We start from the raw sequence: 13,308 nt of genomic DNA, 5'->3' as shown, positions 1-13,308 counted from the left end.
GCATTAGCAGGCGGATTCTTAACCACTGCACCACCAGGGAGCCCCATGTCCATTGATTTTTAAATTTTCTCTTGAGATAGAATTGTACAAGGGCTGCTGGTAATCTTTGACAGATACCAAAACTTTGCTGCACCTTCACGTGGTTATTCTTGCATGGGGGAATGAGGGAACTCGGAAACCATGTGTTGCTGAGTAGTACCACTTCAGTGGGTTGTCAGAAGGACAGACTTTTGAGTGTCTCCCTAGTGAGAATGATCGTCTAACCAAATCTCTCTTTTGTTCATGCACTGTGTGTCTAAATGGGTATTGTATTTATGTTGCCACCAGCTACCCATCACCATTTCATGCTTTCTGGGCTTTCAGAGTTTCCTTGACCCATTCTCATTCCTAGCCAATATCAATCTTAAGTTATTTAGCAACTGCTAATGGTTGCCCCTCTCACCTCACTTTTGTCCTCATTACATACATTCAAGTTGTGAAACTTGGCCACCAAGGCCCTTCACTGGACTGGGGTGGCAGATGCATAAGTCATTGGGAACCTTGGGTTCAGAAAATCTTCATAATATCTGTTTCTATAACGTTGAGGGTCCCTTTCTTATCTATAGCAACTCCATATGGGAAGAATCTCCTAATTATGGATGGTGATCCCAGCTGCACCACTGCTGTGGTGGCATTTCTTATGGAGTTTCCCAGTGTGGCTTTGTTGGTTTGATGGAACTCCTCAAGTTGGTTTTTTTGTTTGTTTGTTTGTTTTGACATCTGTCTTCTCTTTGATAGCTCTGCATCAATCCATGCTAAGTTCTGGGTGAATTCCTCAGTGCTGCCTGATTTTTATTCCCACAGCAATATCTACTTTTCTGTTCTTTCTTCTAAACTTGATTTATAGCTACCAGTTTTGATTTCTTTATCTTCTGGGGTTTTTTTAAAAATAATAATGGCTTTTTATTTACTCTTTTAAAAGCATGGTACACATACTAATTTCAGTCATTTTCATATTGCTCTATCATTTTTATTCCTGAGAGAATATTCTCTCATTCTCTGCCATTTTATATGCTTTGACATTTTAATTTACAAAATCACTTTGAATGCAGATTTATTGTTTGTTTTTCCCTCCCACTTTCCCCTCCCTTCCCATAGTTTGGCAGATACCACTGCCCTCCCAGCTCCAATTCAAAACTAGGTATTAATATTAGTAGTTCATTCATGCCTTTCGTCCTGCCAAGATTTTGCAGACCCTTTTTCCTAGCGGACTTGGCTTAATCTTATTTTTGGTTTTGGAGTTGTCTCTGTTCTTTCTGGTGATCCTTGCAAGCAGCTCCAAACAGTGGTCACAGTATTTTTTAAACATTTGTGGGGGTGGGAGGAGAAATTTGCCCATTTCAAAGGGAAAGACTGATGTAAATCCCCTGTAACTACATGTGTTTTCTGTCCTTATTTCCATACAAGAATTGAATTTCCAATTGACCAGCTGGTTTCTTTTTTTTCTTTTTTTTTTTAATTGATATACAGTTGACATATTAGTTTCAAGTGTACGATGTTATGATTTGTTATATGTATACATTGTGAAGTGGTCACCACAGTAAGTCTAGTTACATCCATAATCACACATCATAACAAATTTTTTTTTTCTGACACAGCTGGTTTCTGATCATAGAGCACATGAGAGCTTTTGATTTCAGCCATCACTCCCTGTTATGTTTAGCATTCATAACATCTTTATGTTTGTCTTATTTTTAAACGGTTAGGTCTTTAAAAATTTTTGTAAAAATTTATTTTATCTATCACTGCTATGTATTTGCAGTTGGGATGGAGAGAAGGGAATTATTAATAAGTGTGAATTTATTCCACTATCCTGATCAGAAGTACTTATATTTTTACTTTAGAAACATAAATCCCATAGGGTTCTAGAGGTTTACCAAAAGAGGAGAACATCAAGGTTACTTCAACAGAATGGGGGCAGAGAAGAAGAGATGGGTTTGACAAACTGGGTAGGGGGCAGGGCTGTTTATCATGGTAAAGGAATACAGGAGAAGCTAGTTGGACAGCAGGGTAGAAGTGAGCTTAAATATTTTATCAAGTTTTGAATGTGGTGAGATTGAGAAGATTTGTGTGACAGCTAGTTAAAGATAGTAAGCATTTGGGGCTTCCCTGGTGGCTCAGTGGTTGAGAGTCCGCCTGCCGATGCAGGGGACACGGGTTCGTACCCTGGTCCAGGAAGATCCCACATGCCATGGAGCGGCTAGGACCGTGAGCCATGGCCGCTGAGCCTGCGCATCCGGAGCCCGTGCTCCGCAACGGGAGAGGCCATGACAGTGAGAGGCCCGCGTACCGCAAAAAAAAAAAAAAAAAGATAGTAAGCATTTGGGGATGAGAGAAATAAAGGTTCTACATCTGTATCTTAGTGTCACTGGTGTATGTGTATAGATGGGAATGAAATTACTCAGGGAGAGTAGAGAGCAAGAAAAAAGAGTCTGATGATGAAACTCAGGGGGACCATCATCATTGTAGGCTGTAAGCAAAGAGAGAGAAGCCAGCAAACCAGGCTAAAGAGGAACTGTCAGAGAGGAAACAGAAAGACCAAAAGAGAAGGCTGAAGCAGTGTCATGCTTCCCAAAGTAGAGAGTTGTCATTGGTATCAGGGTCTGTAGAGAGTCAGGTAAGGGTAGAGCGAAGTGTCCATTGGAGTTGGTCACTGAGGTAGAAGCCAGATTATAGAATATTGGAGATGAAGGGAAGGAGAGAGGGGTCCATAGCTGAAGGACAATCAGGGGAGAAATATTTGTTTATATTTTGCCTTTGATTTTTGTTTTGCTATTTAGTTAATTGTTGGGTATAGAATCTTATAAGGGCTATCTAATTTTTTATTTTGTTGCACTGATTTGGTCTCTACAGACATTTTTCTTCACTCGAACTAGATGGATTTTCACTTTTTATAGCATTTTATAAGACTTTGCCGTTTGATTTTACTATTCCATATAACTTAAAGTTTGTTAGTTCTTAAGGTTGTCTTAAGCCATTTTTAAAGCTCAGTATTCAGAAGTAATAGTATTTATTCAGTGGCCAGCCAAGATGGTGTGGAAGGAAAACACTAGCAATATTACCAATTTTTTCTTCATTTTAATCTTCATTCTTCCCTATTCTGGGTATTCTTTTTCCATCAACAAGCCCAATAAGTCTTTCAGAGGCTAAACAGGCTCTTCCTGATGCTCAGCAGGTGCTTTAAGAAGGGTCTCATGTTACTTGGTAAATTATACAACCATTTATAAGTCTTGTCAAGTTTTACAGTTAACTAAGTATTTTCATTTTATAATGGATTATCTAGGTTTATTTATTAACTTTTTTTAATTGGCACAGTTTGGCACTGTGACAGTAATGCGCTTAGTGTTCTAAAATTGGTACTGCATCTCCTTAAGCACTTATTTCCAAGGGCAGGGATAGCCACAGACATAGGTGGCAGCCTGCAGGATACATTGGTAAGGAGGCTTATGGTTTCTGCTTAACTAAAAATAGCACCCCCACTGACACTCTTGCTTTTCTAAACCTAAGCTGAAATTTTCCCATTATTACTGTTTCTTAACAGGTTAATTAAACAGCTGATGCCAGTTGTTTCAGATAAGAGATTATTATAGGCCTGTATTTTGAATAATTTGACCAAGATCACACTAGTAGTAGAGCTGGGATTTAAATCATGTCAGTCTGGCTCTATCCGGTATTCCTAACAATTCTCTGTATTATCTTTAAAAGTAAAAGTAGGAGCATTTTCCTTGCCTTCTGTTCCCTAAATCAATCAATCTTCTCGCTGGTATTTTTTCTAGGATTCTTCTTTATTTTCTCCGTCTTCAAACATTTGTAAAATAGTTCTCTAAACAAAAATGAAGATAAAGTACAACGCTGCAATGTATCAAAGAGTAAAAGATTTTTTTTTCCCTCAGTAATGAAAACCCAGTCAGACTGACTTCATGGCATACTCAGAATAAAAATAGAAACAGCCACTTCTTTACAGAAAATGGTGGCTGAAAAGAAAAGGATAAAGAGCCAGAGGAAAGTCACAATATGAGGAAAGAAATTTTTAGAAGACAGAAAGAAGATCAGGTTGAGCAGAGAGCAGTATTTATGCTGTATGTCCTATGACAATAAGATATATGCCCGTTGGTGAAACTCTCATGAATGCCAGTTTTTCCTTAAAATAGAATTGCAAAAAGGGAGAGTCAGAGGCTGAGAACACCAATTTAACACGCTTCAGTAATTTATTTAAGGTTAATGCTCATGACATGGTTATCAGGAAATATATGGCTCTTTAGACCTTAAGATCGAAATCCATTTGTTTGTTAATTTTTTATACCTTTTTAAAATACATATACAGTGTTATTTAGGCTTTTTAATTTATTTTACTTATTTTATTATTTAAAAAATTTTTTTTTATTTTTGTCTGTGTTGGGTCTTCGTTGCTGCGTGTGGACTTTCTCTAGTTGTGGCAAGTGGGGGCTACTCTTCGTTGCGGTGCGTGAGCTTCTCACTGTGGTGGTTTCTCTTGTTGTGGAGCACGGGCTCTAGGCGTGCGGGCTTCAGGAGTTGTGACACGCAGGCTCAGTAGTTGTGGCGCACGGGCTTAGTTGCTCTGCAGCATGTGGGATCTTCCTGGACCAGGGCTCGAACCCATGTCCCCTGCATTGGCAGGTGGATTCTTAACCACTGAGCCACTGGGGAAGTCTCAATTTTTTTATACCTCTTAATGTATTGTATATAGCCAGACCCATGGAATCACATTTATCATTGACATTGTGTATCAATTCTGTAATTATTTATTACAATTATAGATTTATCTAAGTGGATTTCTTCCAAAGCATGATGCAGACCACTCTTTCACAAGTCTTTCAACCCCAGAAAGGAGTTTCATCTTTATAAACAGTCGACCAGTACACCAAAAAGATATATTAAAGGTAATCTTTTTAAGAAAAAGTATCACTTGGATCAGAAATAAAAACTCTGTCACTTGTCAGCTTCTTATAAGGACTACTTCTAAGAATTTGTTCCAAAATAAGGAAAAGGAAAAATAGATACAATATCATTTATTAAGCATTGTGCTAGGTACCTTACATATGACTCTTCACAACAGTTCTGTGGTGAATTATTATCCTATTTATAGTGAAGAGACTGCAATGTTTGTGACTATCTTAGACCACATAATGAGGAAGTAACACAATTTGGATTTGAACCCAGGACTTTCCAAACATCCATGACACTATGATCTTTTAACCATGAAGCCAGTTGCATTGGATATTTTTACTTCTTAATGAATGCTTGTGCTTTATGTAAGTTCAAAGCCTCTAAATGAGCATTACTATTTAGATACTACTTTTCCTAATAAGCAGTTACGTCCACTTAGTTTCTCAGTTAAATATGCTTCTTTTGGTGGTATTTTAAAGATGGCAATACTATCTTTTTTTATGTCTTTTTTTTTTTGTCTTTCACTCATTTCATATATTTCTAGCTAATCCGACATTATTACAATCTGAAATGCCTAAAGGAATCTACTCGTTTGTATCCCATTTTCTTTCTGAAAATTGATGTTCCTACAGCTGATGTAGATGTGAATTTAACACCAGATAAAAGTCAAGTATTATTACAGAATAAGGTAATCTTTTTCAGATTTTTTTTGTATTTATGCTATTTACAAACTTACGCAGTCCTAACCATTTTCATATGAAAAAGATTTGCTTGTTTCTATAGATTTTTTAATATTATTTTCATAATTTCCTCTAATATTTGTTAATTTGTATTTTCAGGAATCTGTGTTGATGGCTCTTGAAAATCTGTTGACAACTTATTATGGATCACTAACTAGTACAAATTCTTATGAAAGTAATAAAACAGATGTTTCCTCAGATGACATGGTTGTTAGTAAAACAACAGAAACAGATGTGCTTTTTACTACGATGGAAACATCTGGAAATAATTATCCAAATGTTGATACTTCAGCCATTCCTTTCGAGAATGATGTGCATAATGATAAATCTGGGCAAAACACTAATTATTGTTTGAATCATCAGATGCCTATTGGTGACCATTGTGATGATCATTTTAATAGTGAAAATTCTAGCATTGATAAGAACAGTGGAAATACATTTCAGGAGATTCCAATGAATAATTTATCATGTGAGGACACCCAAAAGGAATTTAGTGAAATTTGTTTTGTAGGTTCTGTTAAGCAAGCCCAATCAGAAAATGGCAGTAAAGGCCATATAGATGAGAGTGGGGAAAATGAGGAAGAAGCGGTTCCTGAGAAGTCTTTGGAAATTTGTGTAGATGACTGGAGCAAGGGAAATGTACTTAAAGATTCAAGAGGAGAAAACATTGAACCTGTGAAAATTTTAGTGCCTCAAGAAAGTTTAGCATGTAAAGGAAGTAATAATAATAATAACCCAAGTCCTGAACAAAAGAATTTGAATGAAAGTTCCTATAACAAAAAATCAAATGTGGTAGATAACAAATCTGGACAGCTTACAGCTTATGATTTAATTAGCAATCGAGTAATCAAGAAACCCATGTCAGCAAGTGCCCTTTTTGTTCAAGATCATCGTGCTCAGTTTCTCACAGACAATTCCAAGACCAGTTTGGAAGATGCAACAGTACAAATTGAAGAACTGTGGAAGACATTGAGTGAAGAGGAAAAACTGAAGTAAGTTTCCAGAGCTTTCATGGGACCTGAATGTTCAGATATTTCCATTCTATATGACTCACTGGATTAAAAAAAATTTTTTTAACTTCTTATTTATGGAAAAGCAGAATGGAAAACGGCTTTTGGCTTGACTAAAGTACCTTTTTTGGCATTACTTTTTTTTTGCTAATTTAGAGGTTTTTATAGGGGTTTTTTGTTTGTTTGTTTTTTATTTTGGTACAAGCCTTAACTACTTTCTGATTTAAGTTTGTAGTTAAAGGTTTTCCATTCTTAACTAAAAACTACCATTTTCTTCTATTTCTTTTTTATTTTTACGTTAATCTTCCTGTGACAGGACTTTTTCTTTTTTAAACTTTTGCATTAGAACAGTGGTGTTTTTAAGATCTTGACTATTCCCTTTTTAAATTGGTCTCTAAAATATGTAACAATATAAAAAATTGTAACATTGTTGCAGATTTAATTTAGTGATGTTAATACAGTTCCTATTCAGTATAACTCAAGGTTTTCTTATAAAATCTTTTATTTATTGACAACTTATAAACTATGGTGGGTTTTGGGGGCTAGGTAAATAGGTGGTTTGATCTCCTTGATGAAAATAACTACATATTATTTGCCATTTTTAGATCAGATGATCTGAATAAATATTCCAAAAAAATATGAGGGGTGTTTCTAATTGACTTAGGGCACTTGCTGTAAACACAAAATATTATGTTTTGAGTGATTTAGCTCACAAGAAAATGAAAGAGTGCAATTGTACTTCCGGTCACATATTATTACCTGAGGCAGTGGTCCCCAACCTTTTTGGCACCAGGGACCAGTTTTGTAGCAGACAGTTTTTCCACTGGTGGGGGCCGGTGGGGATGGTTCAGGCAGTCACGCGAGTGATGGGGAGCGGCAGATGAAGCTTCACTCACTTGCCTGCTGCTCACCTCCTGCTGTGCGGCCCAGTTACTAACAGGCCGTGGACCGATACCGGTCCGTGTCACGGGGTTTGGGGACCCCTGACCTAAGGCATCGCAATACTATGTCAAACATCTGGAAAAAATTTTAAATGTAACCTGTCATCCAGAGTTTATAGTTGGTGATAAGCTACATGGATACTTGACCATTTTTTTTCATTTTTTCATTAGCTTTTCAATCTTATAAAGACACTGTTAATTTAAAGTAATAAAGACCACTATTAACACACCAACAGGCAAAACCTCCACAAGTTAACTTCTCTCTATCTTTTTTTTTAAGTGGGGATGGTGGTTGTGTTTTGTTCTTTAACATATATCTGTAAAAGATAAAGATACTCTTATTTAAAACAGAGCCATAATACAAATTGTTATCACTTTCTAAAACATGAATTCCTTAATCTTCATTGTTCAAATTTCTTATTATTTCATAAATGTCAAATTTTTTAAAAGTTTATTTGAATTAAGATGCAAATAAGGTTCACTCATTGTTAATTATCTTTTGTCTTACATAAATGACACATTCAGTTTAAAGATGAGAGCACTTGAGTTTTAATACAGTAAGCCCTCAAAAGTTGAACTGCATTGACCAGGGAGGTGATGAATTGAGAGCTGTCTGAGAAAAGAAAAAAAAAGCATAGATGTTCCCAGTTCTCATGGAAGTATTGACATTGGAACAGCTCAAGGTAGCTGTTCCCTTGCAGCCTCACAATAGCAGGTATTACTCCAATTTCCTTTCAAGGAATGTCGACATTGTTTCTCCTTACAGGCCCCAAGGTGTTAAGGTACAAGGGTTATGGTTAATAGTCTCATCTAAAAATTTGTTAATCATCAGGCAGTATTCTGGAATTCAGAATTTTCTCTCTTGCCATAAGGTATACAAAAGAGGCATTGTTGGTCGAGAGCAGGTCTCTGAAGCTACACCTGCGTTGTAACCTCACTTCCTCTCTTTGATAGCTTTTTGTAAAAATGTGTGGACATTATCTCCCGGATTGTTGTGAAAATTAAATAAGATATATTGTGTGTTATGATACAAGATAAATGACTAGCACATAGTAAATAATTGTTCATGATGTTAATCAGAGTTTTTAATCTGTGAAAAGGAAATTTCTCTATTGTGATTGATATTATTTTTCATTTGCTTATTCAAGGTTAGATTTAATTTGGAGCCCAGAAATAGAAACCTGTGAAGAAAATATAGGTATCTTGGGATCAGAGAGCTTACTCTATGTCACAAAAAGCTCTATTAGAATCTTCCAGAGCCAGGGGTCTGGGAATCAAAATCATGATTAGTGAAAAGGTAGAGTAAATATATTATAACACAAGAATCACACTAACTACCATTTCTCTTCTGGTCTTTATCTTAGAATTCTTTCCATGGTCTTAAATTCTACAAGGAGTGTGAAGGGATAGGAGAGTAGACTCCTGTTTTACGGATAATCAGCCTTTCCATCCATTCTTCCTTTTCGTCCCTTTTTTTCTCTTCTTGTTTCCTGTTTTTTTCCCATCCCCTTCCTTCCCTTTTTTCTTTCCTCCCTTGCTTCCTTCCCTTCCCTTCCCTTCCCTTTCCTTGTTTCTTTCAGTTAGGAACTATTTACTGAGGCCATTCTGTGTACAAGGCCCTATGTACTCTAGCTAGTCATTTCAGATACAGTGATAAATTATAAATAAAAGATACTTTTACTACTCATAAAAGTGCAGTCTAGTGAGGAAGACACTATTAAACAAATAGTAATCATAGAATATGAAGAGTTTTTAAATAAAAGGAACACAGAAGAGTTATGAAAACAGCAGTTGGGCTTAATTGTATCTATGGGACAGGAAATGCTTCCCTGAATAGAAATTAATCAAAATGGTGTAGGGAATTTTCTGTGTAGAAGGAACAGCACGTAAGAATGCCCAGAAGCTAGAAGGAAAACAGCGTTATTGAGGAACTGAAAGATGCCCTTTATGACAGGAATGGATTATGGGGGAGTGTGATAAAGAAAGATGGGGTAGGCTGGTCAGATCTTGGAAGATTCAGACAGTTTTGAATAAGACATTGGATCCGGGTTTTCTACTGAGAGCTTAGGATAGACTTTGCAATAGAGGGTACCTACATTTAAAAATTTTTCCTTTCTGGATTTTTTTCCCCCTTGCTTTCTTCTCCTTTCCTCTAGTGGATTAGAAACCACGGTGTCCTCCCACTGATTTCTCAGTCAATTGATGTGAACTTGAACTTTCATTTGTAGTAGCTATGAACATATTTCTACTTAAAATAACTTAGAACAATACTGTAATTGGGATATTATTGAAAAATGGTAAATAAACTTTATAATTACATTAATCTTGAGACACAGAAACATTTGAATTGATTACTGATAAATCAGAATTAATATTTTTGTTCAAGTTACTAAATCCCTTAGTGATATAAAGTTGAAGATAACAGCTGTTTTTACTTAACATTTACTTAATATTCCTTTGCACATAACTTTTTATATTTCCCAAGGAACTAATTAAATTGACTTCTTGAATAAATCAAAAGATTAGTACCATATGTGAAAATTTGCACATCATAATTAATTACAAATGGCAACCTTCATCTTGAACTCATTTTCCACCGTAGGAGCAAAATCTTGAGTTTGAATGTCCAAGAGCTAAAAATACTTAGTTATAGTACTTATTGAAGGTAAACTGTATTGAAAATTTTGTGTTTTATAATCCAGAACTTCAGATTCTAAGCGGAAATGGGAGAAAATAATGTAAAATATTATGAATGTGGCCTGGTCAGTAACCAAAAGAGGCATTTTTCATTCATCTAGTTCACAGCGAAATAAAGGCTTTTTTACATTCTCATCCAGCTAACATTTGTTTATTCAACAAACATATGCTGAGTACAAATTACATAACATGCTTGTTTCTTGTGTTTTAGTCTCACTTTTAACATTTAATTCCATTCTCCCAATAGTATCATTTTTATTTCCTAGTACATAACTACTCAAATTTCTCCTTAAAAATGTATATATATTATCTACAATAGAACTCAAACAGTTTGAGTTTCTTAAGATTAGAAATAACATTTTCTAGTCTCAGTTTTAAAACTGCATTCAAAGAATTTTTTAGCAAGGTTGTTCAAATAATTACCAACGTTTAGTCAATTGTGTGCCCCGTTCATTATAAGATAGGTGTTTCTTGATAGAAAATAATGATAACGAACATTTATTATCATTTACTATGTGCCAAGCACTATTCTAAGTACTTAAAACTCATTTTAAAGACAGTGCTGCCCAACTCCAGCCTAGGTGTGGAGAATTGGAAACTCTGAGGGTAGGACCCAGGCATCTCAATTTTTTAGAAAAGGGTTTGATATAACCACTATACCATACTGCTGTCTTTGACCCCAGAAGTTTCATTTTACTTCTGTTATTGTTAACCAAAAAGAAAAGACCTCTTAACTTTTTACCCAGTATAATTTTTTTTTAATAAATCTATTTACTTATTTTTTGCTGCGTTGGGTCTTTGTTGCTGCATGTGGGCTTTCTCTAGTTGCGGTGAGCGGGGGCTACTCTTCATTGCGGTGCGTGGGCTTCTCATTGTGGCTTCTTGTTGTGGAGCACGGGCTCTAGGCGCACGGGCTTTAGTAGTTGTGGCAGGTGGGCTCAGTAGTTGTGGCTCGCAAGCTCTAGAGCACAGGCTCAGTAGTTGTGGCGTGCGGGCTTAGTTGCTCCGAGGTGTGTGGAATCTTCCCGGACCAGGGCTTGAACCAGTGTCCCCTGCACTGGCAGGCGGATTCTTAACCACTGTGCCACCAGGGAAGCCCTTACCCAGTATAATTTTAAAAGGTCCATTACCTTGTTTGAAATTGAATTAAATTAGGTGGTTTGGATGTGTTCAGTTTATTTGAATTTATTTTTTTATTGTTGACTCTAAAATGAGAAATAAATAGTAACAAAAAAATGAACATTTATCTATGAAGCCATTATAAATTTAATCATATAATTTTTATTTTGAGTGTTATTATTATAGTGACCTTAATTTTACTAGTATATAATTATTAAATGTATGTAAGTTTTCTTTTGTTGTGCTCAGGGAATTGCTTCTTCTATGTTGATGTTACAGCACGTATTTAAGGAACTCTTCAGATCTAAAATAGACTCCTTTTTTTTTTTTTTTTTTTTTTTTTTTTGCGGTACACGGGCCTCTCACTATTGTGGCCTCTCCCGTTGCGGAGCACAGGCTCCAGATGCGCAGGCTCAGTGGCCATGGATCACGGGCCTAGCCGCTCCACAGCATGTGGGATCTTCCTGGACCGGGGCACGAACCCGTGTCCCCTGCATCGGCAGGCGGACTCTCAACCACTGCACCACCAGAGAAGCCCTGACTCCTTGTTTTATTGTTTAATTATTTCCTTTTTTTTTTTTTTTTCAGTTGCCTGTACCTTAAATTGTTTTTTAAATTGGGTAAAATTTAGCTGCTGTGAAATGCATAGATCTTAAATGTATATATAGCTCAGTGCATTTTCATATGTGTACAATGATGAAACCACCACTGCAAACAAAATATAGAACATTTCCATCAGCCCAGAAGGTTCTTTAATGCCACCTACAAACCAGTCTCCATTCTCAGCCACTATTTTGATTTCCGTCACACTAGCTTGGTTTTTCCAGTACTTAAACTTCTTATATATAAAATCATAATGATATGTATTCCTTTATGTCCAGCTTCTTCCCCTCAATAAAATATTTTTGTAGTTTTCATCCATGTTTGTTGAATGTATGCATGTAGTTTATTCTTTTTTAATCAGTAAGTAATGCTCAGTTGTATAAGTATACCACAATTTGTTTTCTCAGTCTCCAGTTGATGATCAGTGTGTTCTTTCCAGATATGGGATATTATGAATAAAGCTGTGTTGTTTAGTTTCCAAATATTTGGAGTTTTTCTAAATATCTTATTGCTACTGAATTCTAATTAATTTTGCCACGGACAGGGAAAATACTGTTAGATTTAAATCTTTAGAAATTTATTGAGAATTAGGCCCAGCAGCATATCTTGAAGAACAGGCACCTAAAAAGAATCTGAATTCTATAGCTGTTAGATATAATGTTCTAAAATGAGAATTAAATCAAGGTAGTTGATAGTATTGCTAAAATCTTCTTAAGGCTTTACTGATTTTTATGTTTTGGTCTAATTCTGTCAGTTCCTAAGGGAGGGGCATTAAAGTCCCCAACTGTAATTCTGGATGTATTTCTACTTTTAGATCTGTAATTTTTTGCTTCACATAGTTTGAAGCTTTGTTATTAGATCCACGCACACTTGTGATTGGTATACCTTCCTAATGATTCCCTTTGGTCATTATGAAATATTCCTGTTATCTGTGCTATTATTTCTTGTTTTGAAATTTATTTCATCGTATATTACTATAAGCTGCTCTTATGCTTACGATTTGCATGGTTTATCTTTTCCATTCTTTTACTTTCAAACTATCTGTCTTTTTTTTCCCCGTGCTATCTGTGTAACTCTTGTAGACACATATAGCTGGAATTTGCTTTTTTATTTAAGTGGACTGAATTTTAATTTTGCTGTACTGGATAGTGCTTTATGTTCCTAGATTTAAAATAAATTTTAATTATTATAAAGGGTTTTTTTAATCCTTCATTGTATTTTAGTACTTTTTCCCCTGAGAGTTAGTGATGT

General features: G+C 35.7%; 1 protein-coding gene across 3 annotated transcripts in view; it reads left to right on the top strand.

Annotated features, from left to right (window-relative positions):
* PMS1 (PMS1 homolog 1, mismatch repair system component) overlaps positions 1 to 13,308 on the top strand; it is a 97,152-nt gene that overhangs the window by 65,836 nt on the left and 18,008 nt on the right. For all 3 annotated transcript variants that reach the window (XM_060106064.1, XM_060106063.1, XM_060106065.1), the window contains 3 exons: positions 4,818 to 4,940; positions 5,492 to 5,635; positions 5,787 to 6,679. In XM_060106064.1, coding sequence (XP_059962047.1) covers positions 4,818 to 4,940; positions 5,492 to 5,635; positions 5,787 to 6,679 — 1,160 coding nt within the window. The remainder of the gene's footprint in view (positions 1 to 4,817; positions 4,941 to 5,491; positions 5,636 to 5,786; positions 6,680 to 13,308) is intronic.

The sequence above is a fragment of the Mesoplodon densirostris genome, chromosome 8, assembly GCF_025265405.1.
Source record: "Mesoplodon densirostris isolate mMesDen1 chromosome 8, mMesDen1 primary haplotype, whole genome shotgun sequence".
Classification (NCBI taxonomy): domain Eukaryota; kingdom Metazoa; phylum Chordata; class Mammalia; order Artiodactyla; family Ziphiidae; genus Mesoplodon; species Mesoplodon densirostris.
This window is presented reverse-complemented; position numbering and strand designations above follow the sequence as displayed.